The 19,582-nt window shown below is 34.2% G+C and overlaps 1 protein-coding gene across 3 annotated transcripts in view; it reads right to left on the reverse strand.

Annotated features, from left to right (window-relative positions):
- The window catches only part of BRINP3 (BMP/retinoic acid inducible neural specific 3), a 413,695-nt gene that overhangs the window by 206,802 nt on the left and 187,311 nt on the right, over positions 1-19,582 (reverse strand). For all 3 annotated transcript variants that reach the window (XM_045455783.1, XM_045455784.1, XM_045455785.1), the window contains exon 3: positions 7,421-7,611. In XM_045455783.1, the coding sequence (XP_045311739.1) occupies positions 7,421-7,611 (191 nt within the window). The remainder of the gene's footprint in view (positions 1-7,420; positions 7,612-19,582) is intronic.

Consider the following 19,582-nt stretch of genomic DNA (forward strand, 5'->3'; position numbering starts at 1 on the left):
AGGAAGAAATGACAGCCAGGGACTTAATCAACACAGATATAAACAAGATATCTGAAACAGAATTTAGAGTCACAATAATAAGAATACTATCTCGGGTTGGAAAAAATCATAGAATCCCTCTCTGTAGAGATAAAAGTAAAATCTAGTCAGGATGAAGTTAAAAATGCAATAACTGAGATGGAATCTCAAATAGATGCCACAGAAGCAAAGGTAAATGAAGCAGAGCAGCGAATCAGTGATAGAGAAGACAAACTTATGGCGAATAATGAAGCAGAAAAAAAGAGGGAAACTAAGGCAAAAGAGCATGATATAAGAATTAGAGAAACTCAGTGACTCATTAAAAAGGAACACCATCCAAATCATAGGGGCCCCAGAAGAGGAAGAGAGGGTAAAAAGAGTAGAAGGTTTATGTGAGCAAATCATAGTGGAAGACTTTCCTAACCTGGGCAAAGACACAGACATCAAAATCCAGGAAGCACAGAGAACTCCCATTAGATTCAACAAAAACTGATCATCAACAAGGCTTATCATAGTCAAATTCACAAAATATACAGACAAGGAAAGAATTATGAAAGCAGCAAGGAAATAAAAAAGGCCTTAACCTATAAGGGAAGACACATCAGTTTCACAGCACACCTATCCACAGAAGCTTAACATGTCAAAAAAGAGTGGCAGGATGTAGTCAATGTGCTGAGTTGGAAAAAATTTGCAGCCAAGAATTCTTTATCTAGCAAAGCTGTCATTCAAAATAGAAGAAATAAAGAATTTACCAGACAAACAAAAACTACAAGCATTTGTGACTTCTAAACCAGTTTTGTAAGAAATTTTAAGGGGACTCTCTGAGGGGAGAAAATATAAAATAAAACAAAAAAGACCAAAAGCAACAAAGACTAGAAAGGACCAGAGAACACCACCAGAAACTTCAACTCTACAGGCAACACAATGGCAATAAGTTAATACCTTTCATTATCCACTCTTTTTTAAAAAATTTTTTTTCAACGTTTATTTATTTTTGGGACAGAGAGAGACAGAGCATGAACGCGGGAGGGGCAGAGAGAGAGGGAGACACAGAATCGGAAACAGGCTCCAGGCTCTGAGCCATCAGCCCAGAGCCCGACGCGGGGCTCGAACTCACGGACCGCGAGATCGTGACCTGGGTGAAGTCGGACGCTTAACTGACTGCGCCACCCAGGCGCCCCTCATTATCCACTCTTAATGTCAAAGGACTAAATGCTCCAATCAAAAGACATAGGGTAACAAAATGGATGAGAAAACAAGTTCCATCTATATGCTGTTTACAAGATACTCATTTTAGAGCTAAAGATACCAGCAGATTGAAAGTTAGGGGATGGAGAACCATCTATCATACTAATGGTTGCCAAGGAAAGCTGGAGAAAGCCATACTCATATCAGACAATCTAGATTTTAAAATAAAGACTGTAACAAGAGATGAAGAAGGGCATTGTATCATAATTAAGGAGTCTATCCACCAAGAAGGTCTAACAATTGTAACCATTTATGCCGCAAATGTGATGGATCCAAATATATCAATCAATTAATCACAAACATAAAGAAACTCATTGACAATAATACCACAATGATGGGGGACTTCAACACCCCACTTGCAGCAATGTAAGCAGGAAATCAACAAGGAAATAATGGCTCTGAATGATTCACTGGACTGGATGGGCTTAACGGATATATCCAGAACATTTCATCCTAAAGCAGCAGATCTTCTTGAGTGCACATGGAACATTCTCCAGAATAGAGCACATACTGGGATACAAATCAGCCCTCAACAAGTACAAAAAGATCGAGATCATACCTTGCATATTTTCACACGACAACACTATGAAAGTCAAAATCAACCACAAGAAAAAATTTGGAAAGACAACATATACTTGGAGACTAAATAACATCCTACTAGAGAATGAATGGGTTAACCAAGAAGTTAAGGAGGAAATTAAAAAGTACATGGAAGCCAATGAAAATGATAACACCACAGTTCAAAGCCAAAATCTCTGGGATGCAACATAGATGGTCATAGGAGGGATATATATAACAATTCAGGCCTTCCTAAAGAAGGAAGAAAGGTCTCAGGTACACAACATTAATGTTACACCTTAAAGAGCTGGAAAAAGAACAGCAAATAAAACCCCAAACCAGAAGAAGATTGGGAAAAAAAAAGATTAGAGTGGAAATCAATGCTATGGAAAACAAAAACAAAAACAAAAACAAAACAAAACAAACAAACAAAAGCAGTAGAAAAGATCAATGAAACCAGGAGCTGGTTCTCTGAAAGAATTAACAAAATTGATAAACCCCCTAGCCAGTTTGATATCCCAAAAAAGGGAAGGACCCAAATAAATAAAATCAAGTATGAAAGAGGAGAGATCATAACCAACACTGCAGAAATAAAACAAAAATAAGAGAATATTAGGAGCAATTATATGACTATAAATTGGGAAATCTGGAAGAGCTGGACAGATTCCTAGAAACATATAAACTACCAAAACTGAAACAAGAAGAAATAGAAAATTTGATCAGACCCATAACCAGTAAAGAAAATGAATTAGTAATCAAAAACCTCCCAGGGGCACCTGAGTGGCTCAGTTGGTTAAGCTTCCAACTTCAGTTAGCAGTCTGTGAGTTCAAGCCCTGCATTGGGGTCTCTGCTGACACCTCAGCACCTGGAGCCTACTTCAGATTCTGTCTCCCTCTCTCTCTGCCCCTACCCTGCTTGTGCTCTATCTCTCTCTGTCTCTCAAAAATGAATAAATATAAGAAAAAAATCCCAAAAAACAAGAGTCCAGGGCTGGGTGGCTTTCCAGGGGGATTCTACCAAACGTTTAAAGAAGAGTTAGCACCTATTCTCTTGAAGCTGTTCCAAAAAATAGAAATGGAATAAAAACTTCTAAACTCTTTCTATTAAGCTAGCATTACCTTGATTCCAAAACCAGACAGAGAACGCCCCACTAAAAAGGAGAAGTATGGACTAACTTCCCTGATGAACATGCATGCGAAAATTCTCAACAAGGTACTAGCCAACTTGACCCAACAATGCATTAAAAGAATTATTCACCATGATCAAGTGGGATTCATTCCTGGGCTGCAGGGCTGGTTCGATATCTACAAATCAATCAATGTGATACATCACATTAATAAAAGAAAGGGCAAGAACCACATGATACTCTGAATAGATGTAGAGAAAGCATTTGACAAAATATAGCATCCTTTCTTGATAAAAACCCTCAAGAAAGTAGGGATAGAAGGATCATAAAAGCCATGTAGGAGAGACCCATTGCTAAAATCATCCTCCATGGGGTAAAACTGAGAGCTTTCCCACTAAGGTCAGGAACATGACAAGGATGTCCACTTTCACCACTGGTATTCAACATAGTATTGGAAGTCCTAGACTCAGAAATCAGATAACAGAAAGGAATGAAAGCATCCAAATCAGACAGGAGGAAGTCAAATTTTCACTCTTCACAGACCACATGATACTCTATATGGAAAACCCAAAAGATTCCACCAAAAAACTGCCAGGACTGATCCATGAATTCAGCAAAGTAATAGGATACAAAATCAATGCACAGAAATCAGTTGCATTTCTATGCACCAAGAATGAAGCAACAGAAAGAGAAATCAAGGAATGGATCCCATTTACAATAGCACCAAAACCATAAAATACCTAGGAATAAACCTAACCAAAGAGGTGAAATTTTTATACACTGAAAACTATAGAAAGCTTATGAAAGAAACTGAAGAAGACACAAAGAAATGAAAAAAATATTCCACACTCATGGATTGGAAGAACAAATATTGCTAAAACATCAATACTATACAAAGTGATCTACAAATTTATGCAATCCTTATCAAAATAACACCATCATTCTTCACAGAGCTAGAACAAACAATCCTAAAACTTGTATGGAACCAGAAAAGACCCTGAATAGCCAAAGTAGTCCTGGAAAAGAAAAACAAAGCTGGAGGTATCACAATCTCAGACTTTAGCCTGTATTACATAGCTGTAGTCATCAAGACAGCGTGGTACTGGCACAAAAACAGACACTCAGATAGATGGAATAGAATAGAGAACCCAGAAATGAACCCACAAACGTATGGCCAACTAATCTTTAACAAAGCAGGAAAGAATATCCAATGGAATAAAGACAGTCTCTTCAGCAAATGATGTTGAGAAAACTGGACAGTGACATGCAGAAGAATGAACCTGGACCATTTTCTTATACCGTACACAAAAATAAACTCAAAGTGGATGAAAGACCTAAACGTTAAGATAGGAAGCCATCAAAATCCTCAAGGAGAAAGCAGGCAAAACCCTCTTGACCTCGGCCAAAGCAATTTCTTACTCAACACGTCTCCAGAAGCAAGGGAATAAAAAGCAATAATGAGCTATTATTGGGACATCATCAAGATAAAAAGCTTCTGCACAGTGATAGAAACAATCAGCAAAACTAAAAGGCAACCAACAGAATGGGAGAAGATATTTGCAAATGACATATCAAATAAAGGGTCAGTATCCAAAATCTATAAAGAACTTACCAAACTCAACACCCAAAAAACAAATAATCCAATGAAGAAATGGGCAAAAGATATGAATAGACACTTTTCAAAAGAAACATCCAAATGGCTAACAGACACATGAAAAAATGCTGAACATCACTATCAGGGAAGTACAAATAAAAATTACAATGAGATACCACATCATACCAGTCAGAATGGCTAACTTTAACAACCCAGGCAACAACATATGCTGGTGATGATGCAGAGAAAGGGGGACTCTTTTGCACTGCTGGTGGGAATGCAAGCTGGTGCAGCCACTCTGGAAGACAGTACAGAGGCTCCTCAAAAAAATTAAAGGTAGAACTACCCAATGACCCAGCAATTGCACTACTAGGTATTTATCCAAAGGTTACAGGGATGCTATTTCAAAGGGATGAATGCACCCCAATGTTTATAGCAGCACTACCAACAAAAACCAAAGTATGGAAAGAGCCCAAGTGTCCATCAACAGATGAATGGATAAAGATGTGGTATATACATACAATGGAATATTCCTCGGCAATCAAAAAGAATGAAATCTTGCCTTTTGCAACAATGTGGATGGAACTAGAGGGTATTACACTAAGCAAGATTTCTCAGAGAAAAACAAATGTCACATTGATTTCACTCATATGTTGAATTTAAAAATACAAAACAGATGAACATAAGGAAAGGGAAGCAAACATAATATAAAAACAAGGAGGGAGACAAAACAACAACAACAAAAAAGACTCATAAATAGAACAAACTGAGGGTTGTTGGAGGGGTTGTGGGTTGGGGGATCGCTAAACGGGCAAGGGCCACTGAGGAAGACACTTGTAGGGATGAGCACTGGGTGTTATATGTAGCAGATGAATCACTGGATTCTATTTCTGAAATCATTATTGTACTATATACTAACTAACTTGGATGTAAATTAAAAAATAAAAAATATTTTAAAAAATTAGGATCCAGGGACACCTGGCTGTCTCAATCAGTAGAGCATGTGACTGTTGATCTCAGGGGTTGTGAGTTCGAGCTCCATGTTGGGGGTAGAGATTATTTAAGAAAATAAAAATAAAAATCAGGATCTAAATAAAACAAACAAACAAACCAAAATATTTCATGAGGATATATTGTGTGCTTCTAACTATGAGAGTAAATTGATGACAAATATAAGCAAGTCCCTTTTTTTCAAGGAAATACGCAGAAATTACAGATAATAAATAAGGAAACTAATGAATAAAATATCTCACATAAAAATAAATACTATAAAAAAGGCGCCTGAGTGGCTCAGTAAGTTAAGCATCCAAGTCTTGATTTTGGCTCAGGTCATGATCTCATGGTTTGTTTGGGAATCTCTTTCCCTCTCTCTCTCTCTGTCCCTCTTACACTTGTGCTCTCTCTCAAAATAAATACTAAAACATGAAAAAATAAAATAAATACAATTAAGAATACAAAGTAAGATCATAAAATAGTAGAGACTATTGGTGGACAACTGGGCACTGTTCCTGGAGGTATGGACAGGAAAGCCCTTTTGGGAAAGTAACATTTAAGCAGAAATATTGACCAGAAACACTTGAAGGTCATTCTCACTGAAAAATACAGCATGATGAGGAAAGAGCAAAGTTGAGGTCTGTGATGAAAGTCAGTGCCAGATCACTCATGTAGTGCATTGTAAGCCATAGCAAGACATTTGGATTTTAAGTGGCTAGTTATAGGTTTTAATTGACACAGGGAATTATTTGACCTGATTCAAGTTTTATAAGGATCTGTGTGGAGCATGACCTTAGGAGTATTCTGGGAGAAACATGATGACTTGGTCTAGGGATGTTCAAGTAAAAGTCAGACAGGTTTGACATGGGATATATTTGGGGGGAAATACTGGCACGACTTACTGACAGACTGGACTGGCAGGTAAATGAAAGAAATGACTCATTTTCTAAGATAGGAAAACTGAAGAACTTAAGTGGCCTTTCACACCACCTCCCCATTGGTGTGAATCAGTTTGCCCGTATTTAGTAAACTTACTGGGGAACTGACAAGGAAGCAGGAAATCACTGTTTCCATGGCTTTCCTACCCAATTATATTCAGTGCTCTTCATTATAGGAAAAAGTAACATCTATTTCTAAATAAAATGGCTGGACATTACTCATTTCCTGCAAGAAATGAAATACATGGAATTCTGGGATACTTTTAAGTTTTAGGAAAATTGTATTTTCCCTATTACATGTTACCTCCCCAAATATCATTTAAGTGTATTCAAAATGCTGAATTATACATCACTATGATAAGTAAACATATTTAATGATGTTAAAACCACCGTTTTCTTAATTTTTAAACATTTATAAATTGAAGAAGTGACTTTATTAATCTCTACTTTTACATTGTACATCATAATTGACATTCATTGATCAATCTTTTCATATCATATATCCACCACAATCAAAAATACTAAAATAGTGCTACAAATATAATTTTAGATCTTTAAGGTTTACTCCAGGGAAATTTTTCTGCTCTCTGCAACCTGAAGTGATGACTTCCACTTGTGACTGGACTGTTTGTTATTCATTTTTTAAATAAAATTTGTCACATCACCTTGCATTTTAAAGTGTAATAACTAAGACTATATTTAATGCATGTTATTATAGTGTAGGCTGCCTTCAGGTAAGAACTAGGTAATAACCATCTGCCTCACCATTGGGAACACCATAAAAGGCATTTAGTAATAACTCAGTAAACATATTGAACAAATTAGTGAATGAATTCTAGAATTATTCAAACTGCAGCTATCTGAATTAATCAGCACATATTTACTTGGTTTATACAGTTTTATACACAAGCATACATAGGCGCAAATATTTCAAAGAGTCGTACCTCCCAGAGTAGCAGACAGCAAGAAATGTGTCCCATATTTCTTGATAAGGTTTTCTGTGATTTGCTGCAGGGTAGGTCGGCGTCCCAAGAGTCTTATGTTGCGGAAGAATTCAGGAGCAAGAGGCAGAGGAGAGCCAAGGAAATTTCTCCTCTCGACTGCAAGGTTATTTACTTTCCAGCGGCCAAACTCCCTGAAAAGCAAATTTATTTTTATTCATAAATACACAATCTACCTGAATGTTTTCATTTGAAAAGTTCACTTGGTAGTTTAGCTGGGGTCACCACATTACAATGAGTCTCGCCTGTAATAATATGTCATGTGCTATGAGTAAGAGAAGCAACATTTATAATTTATGTAACTCGAGTGAATATTCTGAAAACCAAATCACATAAAGGAAAAATAAGTCACGTAAAAGAAACAGCTTTCCCTGATTCGTTTTTTCCCAAGGAAAGACGTACTCATAAAAATGATTTCATTACGCATAGATTATGAATGTAGAGCCATTAAAAAACACTAAGGTAATATTTTATTATTTTTGAAGGAAATTGAAAAAAGAGAATGAATTTATTTTCATAACTCTAATGATTCCTTTCTTTATTCACTTTAGCATGGGACCCTGTAAAACACTTCGAGAATATTATTGCGCTGTGGAAGAATTTTAAAAGCATAACCAAAAGAGAAATATTTTTACAATAATTATTGTTTACAACCTATTTTGAAACCTAAATTCAACTTGATTAGCAATTTCTCTAGATGCAAAAGACATTTCAGGTGGATTCGGCCAAATTAGGGAAATGGAAAATATGGTTATAAATGATTTATACATTTAAACAAAGATTTATACATTTATATTGAGTTAAAATCAAACTAATAACACTTCAGAAAAGAACTATGGTGAACTGCATCTCCTGATAACTGTACAGAATTATTCTGAGTTGCTCTGATAAAAATTTCAAATACCTTCCACAGGAAAGAATTCCTTCAACCAGGCTTAATACTACTAGGTGTGTTATTTAACTCAATTACTATTTGGCAAATAAAATATTAAGTAATATTGTATAAAGATGTCCTATATTTATTTATATTTTTCCCCACAAAATGCCTGTAGTGCACCAACAAACAGTGCATGATAAGGATACATCAGTAAAGCAGACCAATACTGTCCATGTCCAAATGGAATTCACATTCTAGAGAAAGTTTGAAAGATAAATAAAACTGGGTCACCTGGGTAGCTCAGTTGGTTAAGGGTCCAACCCTTGATTTAGGCTCAGGTCATCATCTCATAATTTGTGAGTTCAAGCCCTACATTGGGTTCCTCACTGACAGTGTGGAGCCTGCCTGGGATTCTCTCTGTCTCCCTCTCTCTCCCCACCCCTGCTGCTCCTTCTCTAGCTCTCAAAATAAATAAATGTTAAATAAATAAATAAATAAATAAATAAATAAATAAATAAAAGACATTAAATTAAATTTTAAACACATATCAGAGGACTGTAAGTGCTGAGAACTACCAGAGACAGCCTGCTGTGATCAGCCATCTGGCTGTGGACAGTGAGGCCCTATTTTATTTTAAGTGACCAGGATGGCAACTTTTGGAGAGGTGATATTTAATATTTAGGCAGTCTCTGAGGGGAGAAAAAAAAAAAGTTTGCTAGAGGCGGGGAAGCGGGGAAGAGATTTACACAGAATAAAGAAGAGTAAATACTTGCAGAACAAAGAGGCATCTCTCTGACAGAGTCTCTAACTATGAATATTTTGCTTGTGTGGCACATATTTGTCAGCCCAACAATCCACCCAGTCTTTTGGAGATTAATTAGAAGATACGATTCACTAAGGAATCTAGGGAAGACTCGGCCTTAGAGTAAGTCAATTTAGTGTTTCTTTCCTTCAGAAACTCTTGCTGTGTCCTCTATAAATCAGCTGATCTAAACAGTTTTGTTCTACCAGTGGTTCTCAAATTTCAGCACCTAGCAGAGTCACATAGAAACTCTACCCCAGAATTTTCTGATCCATTAGGACTGAAGTGGGATCCAGAGTTTGCATTAACAAACAACACTAATGCCGCTACATTGAAGAAAACTATTAGATAATTTAGTGTATTGTCTCCAAAATTTTGTCAGTGTTCTGTTTTCAGTAAATACAGGATTTTTAGTGACACTGTGCTGGATTTATTAGTTCATGTTTCCTCAGAAGAGAGCAAGAATGTCTTTTTTTCCCAAAACCTGGGTTGATATTAACAATTTTTATGTCTTTTCTTTTTATAAAAAATTACCTAAATTGTACCTGTGTATTATATATACACATATGTATATATAATATTATATATGATACATATATAATGTAAGTGTATATTCGAAATGGTGAAGAAGAGCATTTAAAATAAAATATTTAAATTTTGGGGCAACTGGTGGCTCAATCGGTTAAACGTCTGACTCTTGATTTCAGCTCAGGTCATGATCTCAAGTTTCCTGAAATCAAGTCCCCATTGGGCTCTGCACTGATAGTGGGGAGGCTGCTTGAGATTTTCTATCTTCCTCTCTCTCTCTGCCCTCCCCACTCATTCCCTATCTCTCTCTCTCTCTCTCTCTCTAAATATATAAATAAATTTAAAAGAATTAAAAATAAAATATTTACATTTTAATATTTTGTGATATATCTCAAACTATATAATCATATAATACTTCTAAGAAGTAATTTATTAAACCAAGATGTAAATAATAGTTGTTCAGTTCCAAACTTTATAGACTTACCCTTGAACATTTATTTTTTTTTATTTGCTGAAAAAAAACGTTATGATCTTGTCAACAGACTGACATGAACCTAGAATTTTGGCATATCTTTTTCAATGGTTTAAAGTGATAAATTTATAAACTCATATGCATGCATTCATAGACTAATATGTGAGCTGCCAAGTGAATTAGTTGGACTTTAAATAACCAAGAAGATTGATTCAATTGTGGTATTTTACATACCATATACACTCTTTTTTAAATCACTGAGTATTTCAGGCTAGATGACTATGCGTAAATACATATTTGAAGAGCACAATTCTAGTCTTTCTTATCTTTATCAGGTAATGAGTATTCAAATCAAATCCCATGATCTATTCTGACTTGATTTACTATTTTCTCCTCTTTCTTCCTATTAAATTTGACCCAAAAACCCCAAATAAAAAAAGCAAATAACTAACTAACTAACTAACTAACTAAATAAATAAATAAATAAAACATGAAAGATCTAAAACAAACATGTCATTTCCTGAAATCAATTTCTAGCACCAAATAAATAAAAAAAAGTATTAATTGTTCACTATTGTTATTATTACCAGAAATCTTGCTATGCTTATAGATGAATGTAAGAAAAACTGTTACCTTAAAGGCTCAAACATTATATTATTAAGCAAGATAAAATGGACATGAATATTCTAACATTTCAGATGGACAAAACACTTTGCCATCCCTTCTGATTATTCTGTCACAGAACAACCAAAAGTAAGGGACAGACTCTTTGAAGGTATCACCCAATGAAGACTAATACTAACACAAATTAAACAACCCACTAACTAATTAAATTAATTAAAAAAAACATTATTGTTAGTAATTACAGCAAATTCTTATCTCAAGAGCTCCATCTAAAGCTTTTTTTCTACTTTTTCTTTTATATTTTATATACAGATGAAGTAATACATTATACTTTCATTATGTATATCCGAAAGTGTAATTGTGTGTGTGTGTAAAAAACACAAATATTGATTTGGGCTATGAGATCTCTCATTTCCACTCTCCATATTATCGGTTTGTATTGTAATGACACATGATCACTTTTACAATCTCTACAAATTTTTTTGCGAAAACTCAGATGGAAAGTACTGAAATAATCCTGAGAAGTGCTGATAACAGCACTTTAAGTAAAGGAAGTCCTCTCTGGACAGTGAAGTACCACACTGTGAGTATTGAACGCTAGATATGAATACAAATACTCAGTGTCTCTTCGTCCTGGGCACAGGATAGGATTGCAGTTACTGGTGTCCTTTAAAATCAGTGTGGCCATGTGACTTGCTTTCACTGACAAAGTGTGCCCTGTACGGTTATGCTGGCCCATCAGCCAGGGGCCCTAATGAACAATGATGATTCAAATCCCCATCCCCCAACCCCAGTCTTGCAGCTTGTTGGGATGAACAAGTGCATGAACTAAAAAGAAATTTTGTCATGAAAAGCTATCAGGATTATGGGGTTATTAGTTGGTTCGCTTTCTTGCTTTCTAGTAATATAATCTAGTACATAATAAGTAATGCAGAGTGTTTTGACTTTGGGGTAACTTGAGAAGGCAATAAGGAAGTAATGGTTGTATATAAATTGGAAACTTATGGGTGCAGGTTTTTTTTTCATCCTGAAGATACAATTCACCTCAGTTGCAACTAGACTATGCATTCATTAAATTTTGGAAAAACAAAGCAATGGAATGCTGAATTGATAACGTGCTGTCGGGTATGATTTTCATAATGAGAACATTTTACCTAAAGGATCCAAGGATTCCATCCAGATTCATTATGTTTGTATTAAGTAAGAACATTGTGGCATCTAAGTGAATGCTCCATTCTACCTGAAGCCTTCACAGTACATAAATATCTTCTCATCATAACCTTTGGAAGCCTTTAAATAAAAGAGGCACAATCATTAGAGTTTAATGTAACTCAGCCCTTTTAGAAGCAGCACTATTTTGTGGAACACACAAATGGGCTATAAACAGTTCAGCCAGAACATTACTTTGAAAATGCTTTTGTTGGCTCTAAGAAGCCTCTATTAGTTGATTAGAGTTGTATGTTTGCCTGCTAAAAAGTCTGACTTGCAGGCATCTATTATTATGTATGTCTATGTAATGTTTACTTTTCTACATTTATTATAATTTTATCTGTGCCCATCTCATGTGAATAGGTTGGAAAACAAGAATGACATCAAGGCATTCCATTTAAATAATGATTACATCATTGCCATATTGCCATTGACCTTTCTTATTAGTATTTAAATTCTATGTGAATACATTAAAGTACTCAGTGTATTTAAAATATATTAACTACCGTAATTTCTTTCAAATTACACATGTATATCCAGTTCCTGAAAAATATAGACTCTGTCACTGTTCAGTACCAAAGGAAGAGCAACATTAAAAAAATTGACCAAATCAGATGATGCAGTTGCTGAAAAAATCCTTAACTGCTAATGTACACTAAATAAAGTTGTTTATGCCTTAAAAGTCTATCATTATATCACTTGTCACAATACTACATTTGTTGGCTTATAAGTTTAATTCCATCAATCTTAATTAAATTTGCATACACAACAGAATAGTAAAACAAATATATATTTCCCAAACACTAATATCCACCAAACAAATTCACCATAAGAATCGTAAATTGACTTGCTGATCTTCAGTAGCAATAACCTTATTACATCTGTAAAATCACACGGGCCTTTAAAAATGCCACTAACAATCAATACTAGTTCCTTATAATTTTATTATGTGTAACTGTTACATATAGAAAAGGTTATTTGGATGTTCTTTCCTTAAAGCTTTCACATCCCACAGATGACGTTGTTTTCCATTTGGCCAGTAAAAGGGAAATGTTCTAACAGTCCGGATGACTAGCTCTGAAGCTAGTGTTTTTAAAGCAGCTGAATGCTAAACAGTTGGCAGGATAGTGATTCCACTTTCTTTTGCCCTCCTGCCCCTTGATATAAAACTTTAAAAAAAATTAACAGTAGTGGAGTTTTTTTTTTAATATTTATTTGTTTTTGACAGAGAGAGACAGAGCATATGCAGGGTAGGGGCAGAGAGAGAGGGAGACACAGAATTCAAAGCAGGCTCCAGGCTCTGAGCTGTGAGCTGTCAGCCTAGAGCCTGACACAGGGCTTAAACTCACAGACTGCAAGATCATGACCTGAGCCTAAGTCAGGTGCTCAACTGACTGAGCCACCCAGGCACCCCAGTAGTGGAGTTTTTAAAGCTTGAGAGATACCTTTGGGTGAGGCTAGGAATTTGGTACAATGAATCTAGGCAAATAAAATACTGAAATAAAAAACCCTATGAAAAATAGGACTTATATAAAATGTGTACATGCAGAATTTTTGAGAAGCACCATTAAGGACTGTAGTATTTTGCAAGAACTGCCAACACATAGTAGATTAAAGAAGACAAATTACCATGATTGCAACCAAATACCGTCCCCAGTACAGAAAGCAACAAGAATTGTAGCTGTAGCCTCTTTATATCATTGAATTACATGAAGTGGAGGTGGGGGTTACTGAGAATCTTTTAAAGAATGATTTGTGGCTAGTAATGTATATTTCTAATTATTAAAAAAATGTTAAATTTTCAGAGCTATGAAATGACTTAAAATTAATTTTACCTTACCTAGCTTTAAGTTACTTTCTGTAATTTAATAGATAAGGTTCTATCCAAATTTTAAGAGACACCACATAATTCAATTACTGTAGTCAATTTCATTATTCCAAAAGGAAACTTATTTAATAGAAATATAAGGGTACTACATGTTTGTGCCTACACAGATATATACATAATAGAGAAATTTGTTATTTACATCTAAATTAAGCCACTCCTTTGAAGAGATGTTATGCCAAAGTATTGATGTAAAATATATACACATATGCTGTCAATGAATGATCTCTAAGTTGAAGAGAAGGGATTAAGTAACAGGCAAAAGCTTTTCTTTCTAAATTTTGGAACTACAATTTAACTTCTGTTACAACTTAACAAAATTTTCCATCAATCACATTGATATAATATACTGATTTGGTAATTATTAAACAGTGTAGATAAGCCAAGAGAGAGATACAATTGAGCTAAAATAAAATACTCTGAATCTCTCTGAAAAAAATAAACAAATATGAAGGTCCTTTTTTTTATATTTATAATTCAAAGGGTATTTATGTTGGTTAATTAGTAAAAATATCTGCATTTCACACAATAATTTGAGTACTTTAGGGAGGCAATATTAGTTTTCAAAAAAAAAAAAAAAGAAGTCAGAAAGCTAAAGTTTCAAGTCCCACCAGCATCAATTCAGTTCATAGAATTCAAAGCCCTGTGAATTTTGGCAAGTTCTTAAAACCTCACTGGTGTCATTTCATTTAGGAACGTATGTCTAATAGTACTAACTCTGTAGAGATTTAAAGAAGAAAATGTGTAACACTTTTTAATTTTTTTTTTAATTTTATCTAAAACCAAGTTAGTGAACATGTAGTGTAATAATGATTTCAGGAGTAGAATGTAGTCATTCTCACTTACATATAATACCCAATGCTCACACCAACATGAACACCCATTTAGCCCATCCCCCTGTTCAACACACCTCCAGCAGCCCTCAGTTTGTTCTCTGTATTTATGAGTCTCTTATGATTTGCCTCCCTCTCTCTTTAAAATGGTGCAGGGGACACTGTTTATCTCTTAGCAAATTTTGGACATGTATGCTTGTGGAGTCATGATTTTTTGTTCCAAGATGTTAATTCTTTAAATATATATAAACATTGGTCAAGGTAATAAGCCTTAGTAGAATTAAAGAGTAAAATTAACAAAATAATTTATAAATAAAACCATACTCCAAGTATCTACAAATTGTTCTTGTTTGTCCGGGAACAGACTAATAAGTTAAATGCTCAGGAAGAAGGTTATTGCCAAAAGAATAGCTATTTGCTAATGAAAAATTAATCTGCTTGGTGATAATGTCTTTGAAGATTTAAGTAATAACTTCATTAAAATTTCTTGATGGTCATCCTTGTCCTACCTTAAATATTGGGGCAAACACTCATAAATCATGATTTATGACAAGTAACTAACCAATTAAATATTTGAACTTGAAATAAACTATAAATTCATATGTTGCTTCATTTTGAGTAACTTAAGTTTAAAACATAAGATGAAGTGTTATTCTCTTTTAGAGTAATTGCAATTTTTAGAGACAGTGAATACAAAGTTAATTTTGAATGAAATCTTTCCATATAAAAATTAGTTTTAAATAGTAACTCAATTTAATAGAATATTTATTTTTCTTTAAATAAGTTTTAAAATGTACTTTAAAAAACTCTTCTTATAATATTATGTTTTCCCACATAATTAAGGGAAATAAACTTGCTATTAATTTTATGTCTTTTGCATCAAAATGTGGAAGAGAGACCACATATGATCTTTTATGAAAAACTTTCAGGAAAAAAAAAGTGTATACTCTTAAATTTACAAAGTATAAATGATTATTCCTCAAATTATAACCTTTCAGCCTGATTCAGGCTTGAGTTGTCAAAATACCATTTTACACACAAAAAGCTTGTGAGACATAAACTGGTACTGTCACCTTTCTCTAGACATTAACCCTCAGAATTTGTGGATTACAATGTGAAACTTAGTATTTAACAGGCACTTGCTCTTCCTGTCTTCTATGCTTGGAATTTATGTAAAATAAAGGTATTAAATATCACCCACTATATACAAACTTCAAAGACACCAATATCACATGGAGAAACTGTAGTCTTACCACACCAAGCCAGTCCCCAAATAATTGTTACATATTCTCATAACTGAGTGTTCTATTCCTTCCTAGTACTTAATAATTTGTGTGGTTGCTTGATTAGTATCTGCCTCTTCCATTACACAATAGGCTCAACACAGACATGTATTATGCTTTCTTTTTATGGCCATATATCCTTTTTTTTTTTTTTTTGAGTTTATTGATTTATTTATTTTGAGAGGGACAGACAGCATGTGTGGGGGAGGGGCAGAGAGAGAGGGAGAGAGAGAGAAAATCCCAAGCAAACTCCGAGATGCCAGTGCAGAGCCCAACGTGGGGCTCAAACACACGAAACTGGGAAATCATGACCTGAGCTGAAGTGGATGCTTAACCACTGAGTCACCCAGGCGACCCATACATTCACCTTTTTGCATGTGCATGTCTAGTTATTCCAGCACCATCTGTCGGAAAGACTATTTTTTGCTTTATTGTATTGCCTTTGCTTCTTTGTCTCTGCTTGGGTTTCAACAACCCTAGACAGTCCACCCTCTTCTCTACAACTTTCAAAGTCTTTTTAGGTTTGTTTTATATGTAATAACCAGGTTTTTAGTTGTACTTAGTAGGAGAAATCAAGAAAGCTACATTTAATTTATTTCCTTGGAAGTACAAGTTGCTCTAACCATGCTAATATTTTAAAATTACTTTCATTTACTTAATAGTGGATAGTAAATATGTAATTGCATTTTGAAGCGCAAAACCTGCTAAGAGGTTAGTAATCCCACTAAATTATTAGAAGGAGTTACTAAAATTAATACAGGTGACTTGAAAAACATTGAGTCAAAAATCCTTTCTACCAATTTCATATATCTGTCTGAAGATATGTAGAAAAAATAAAGAGAAAATTATATATGACATTGAAAATTCTTTTAGAGCTTTCGGAAAGTGTAAAGAGGTTGGTGAAGAAATAAAGTCAGGTGGAGAAACCATCCTTTTGTAATTACATAGGAAATTTAATTTAGTGAAAGTATAATTAGAGTAATCTTGAAGGAGATTTCTGTGTTCATTTAAGGGTAGGATTTTTGTAAGTATTTATTGAAAGGCCATGTGACTATGGAAAATGCTATTTGTCCAGATTAAAAATGGAGCACAAAACCAAGCACTTTCCAATAAAATCTGTACTTAATTACATATAATATAAGTATAGATATATTGATATTGAACTCCATCTTTCTCCATTACACTTAGAGAAATGATTTGTAAATCTATACATTTTCCTGTAAATATATTTCTGTATTGAAAGTGTTTTTGGTGATACACGTGTATAAGCAGAAGTGTTTTTTTTTTTTTTTTTTTTTTTATGGCGAAAAGTTGTGGCAGAGATTGTCAAACTCGCTTTATAAAAGAAACAAATATCACGTTGTAAGTTTAAAAAATGAAGTCTGGGGGCGCCTGGGTGGCGCAGTCGGTTAAGCGTCCGACTTCAGCCAGGTCACGATCTCGCGGTCCGTGAGTTCGAGCCCCGCGTCGGGCTCTGGGCTGATGGCTCAGAGCCTGGAGCCTGTTTCCGATTCTGTGTCTCCCTCTCTCTCTGCCCCTCCCCCGTTCATGCTCTGTCTCTCTCTGTCCCAAAAATAAATAAACGTTGAAAAAAAAAATTTTTAAATGAAGTCTGTGACAAAAACACAAACCGAAACCAATTACAACAGCAACATCAAAATTTTGTATATATTATGACATGGCTTAGTTACTTACTCCTCACATTTTAACTATTCTTCATGTGTCTCATAGATTAGACTTGCTCCTGTTGGTTGCTCAGGCCATAAATATGAAAAATAGGCAAGAATCACAGGGCCATAGTGTTCCCCCAAATAAGAATATTTTTTAATAGTTATATGTTGTGTGTCTTCAAATATAACACAAATATTTTCTCAGAATGCAGAGGATATTTAGCTCCTATCTGCTGAATATTATTGTGCTTAATAAAACACAAAATTAATGATGACCATAAAATATATTTGAATGTATAGACTTAGAACAGTGTTCTTTACTGAATCAACCTGAAATACCTACAAATTTATATTTTAACTTTCAAAATTAATGAATTAAAAACACTTAAAATCAAAATGGTGTGGGAAAATTCTGAGGCCTTATTTTTTCGTGGAGGCCATAATGATAACTATTAATTAGATAACATTTTAATTTTCCAAGTTTGAGCATTAGCAGCAAATGGAAATCATATTTTTGTTAAATTTAATAGGAAGATCATGGCAAGGAGATCCCCGAAGAATAATTAAAAATAAATCTTGTAGAAACATTAACATTTTGGTGTCTCTGTAAACATAAGTTAAGTGGTGTAATGATCATTCTGATGATAATTTAACTACAATATTTAAAGGAAAGAAATATTTCAGATGGGATTAGGGTAGCTGTTAAGTTGAAGGTGACCATGCTTTTTATAAAGCTGATACATTCTAATTAGAAGGCTACAACTGAGTAACACAGATAAAATAGTCAATAAATGTTGAGAAGGGAGAGATAAGAAAATATAAGGTAAGTGTCATGAAATCAGGCTACAATGTTATGGAATTGCTACACTGATGACACTGAAACGAAATGAGCTTTTACGACCCAAAGTCAGCCATTTATTTCATTTATTCGGGTTAGACTAAGATGGCAATTAAGCAAGTATTCTAGCAAGTGGTCTTTACTCATTCTGGTTTGAGCTTGAATAACTATTTTATAAATTAGGTATCAGGACTTTTCTGAAAGAACTCGGTCAATTAAAAGTTAGTAAAGCCAGAAGTCCAGATGGCACTGAATCCACGCAACTAAAATTAACTACCCTGGATTTGGCTCATTCTCATTATTCAATTATTCATGTGATATACATGAAAATCTGGCAAATTGGAAAATTGCCGGTAATTTGCCCCGTCAATGGAAGATGACTCATTTCTCCTAATTACAGACGTAGACACAATAAGTATCTTCTCTTTTCCCTTAGGTATTTTAAAAGGGACTGACTCTATAAAAAATTATCAATCAAAAGAAAATCACGGGTAATTTATTTTTCTCCACAAGTTAGTAACTCAAGTAACCATTCATAACAAAAGTTACAAGCAGTCATCTTATAGAGAAGTAACAATCTGTATTAAATAAACTTCTAAATAAACTTAAAAATATTTATTAAATAAAGTTCTAAAAATAAAAACTTTCAAAGAAGAATTATATACTCATATGTTTCTGCACTAAATTGTTTTATGCCCTTGAATACATTACTTATCACTTAGATTTTTAATTTTTTACACTACAAAATTAAGTTCATGGGCTTTCAAAATTCAAGTGTCTTTTTTCTAGATTTCTGATTTCCCACTTGAAATGTATGTAATTATGTAGAGGAAAATGTTCATATTTAAACTTCTCAAGATTAAGCATATCTCTAAACAGCTAGTATGTGATTCACATTATTTTACATTGACCTACATTAATTCTTCTATATCTATACCTATGCCATTGTATCATATGTATATACTTTAGTGATAAAATGTTGCTCATTTGCTTGTTTCTTTTTCTTTGCTTTTTTTTTTGGCAATAATCTACTGATAATATGTGAAAGCAAAAATAACTACAATCAACCATAATTTGTTTATCT

Source organism: Leopardus geoffroyi, chromosome C3 (genome assembly GCF_018350155.1).
Source record: "Leopardus geoffroyi isolate Oge1 chromosome C3, O.geoffroyi_Oge1_pat1.0, whole genome shotgun sequence".
Classification (NCBI taxonomy): Eukaryota; Metazoa; Chordata; class Mammalia; order Carnivora; family Felidae; genus Leopardus; species Leopardus geoffroyi.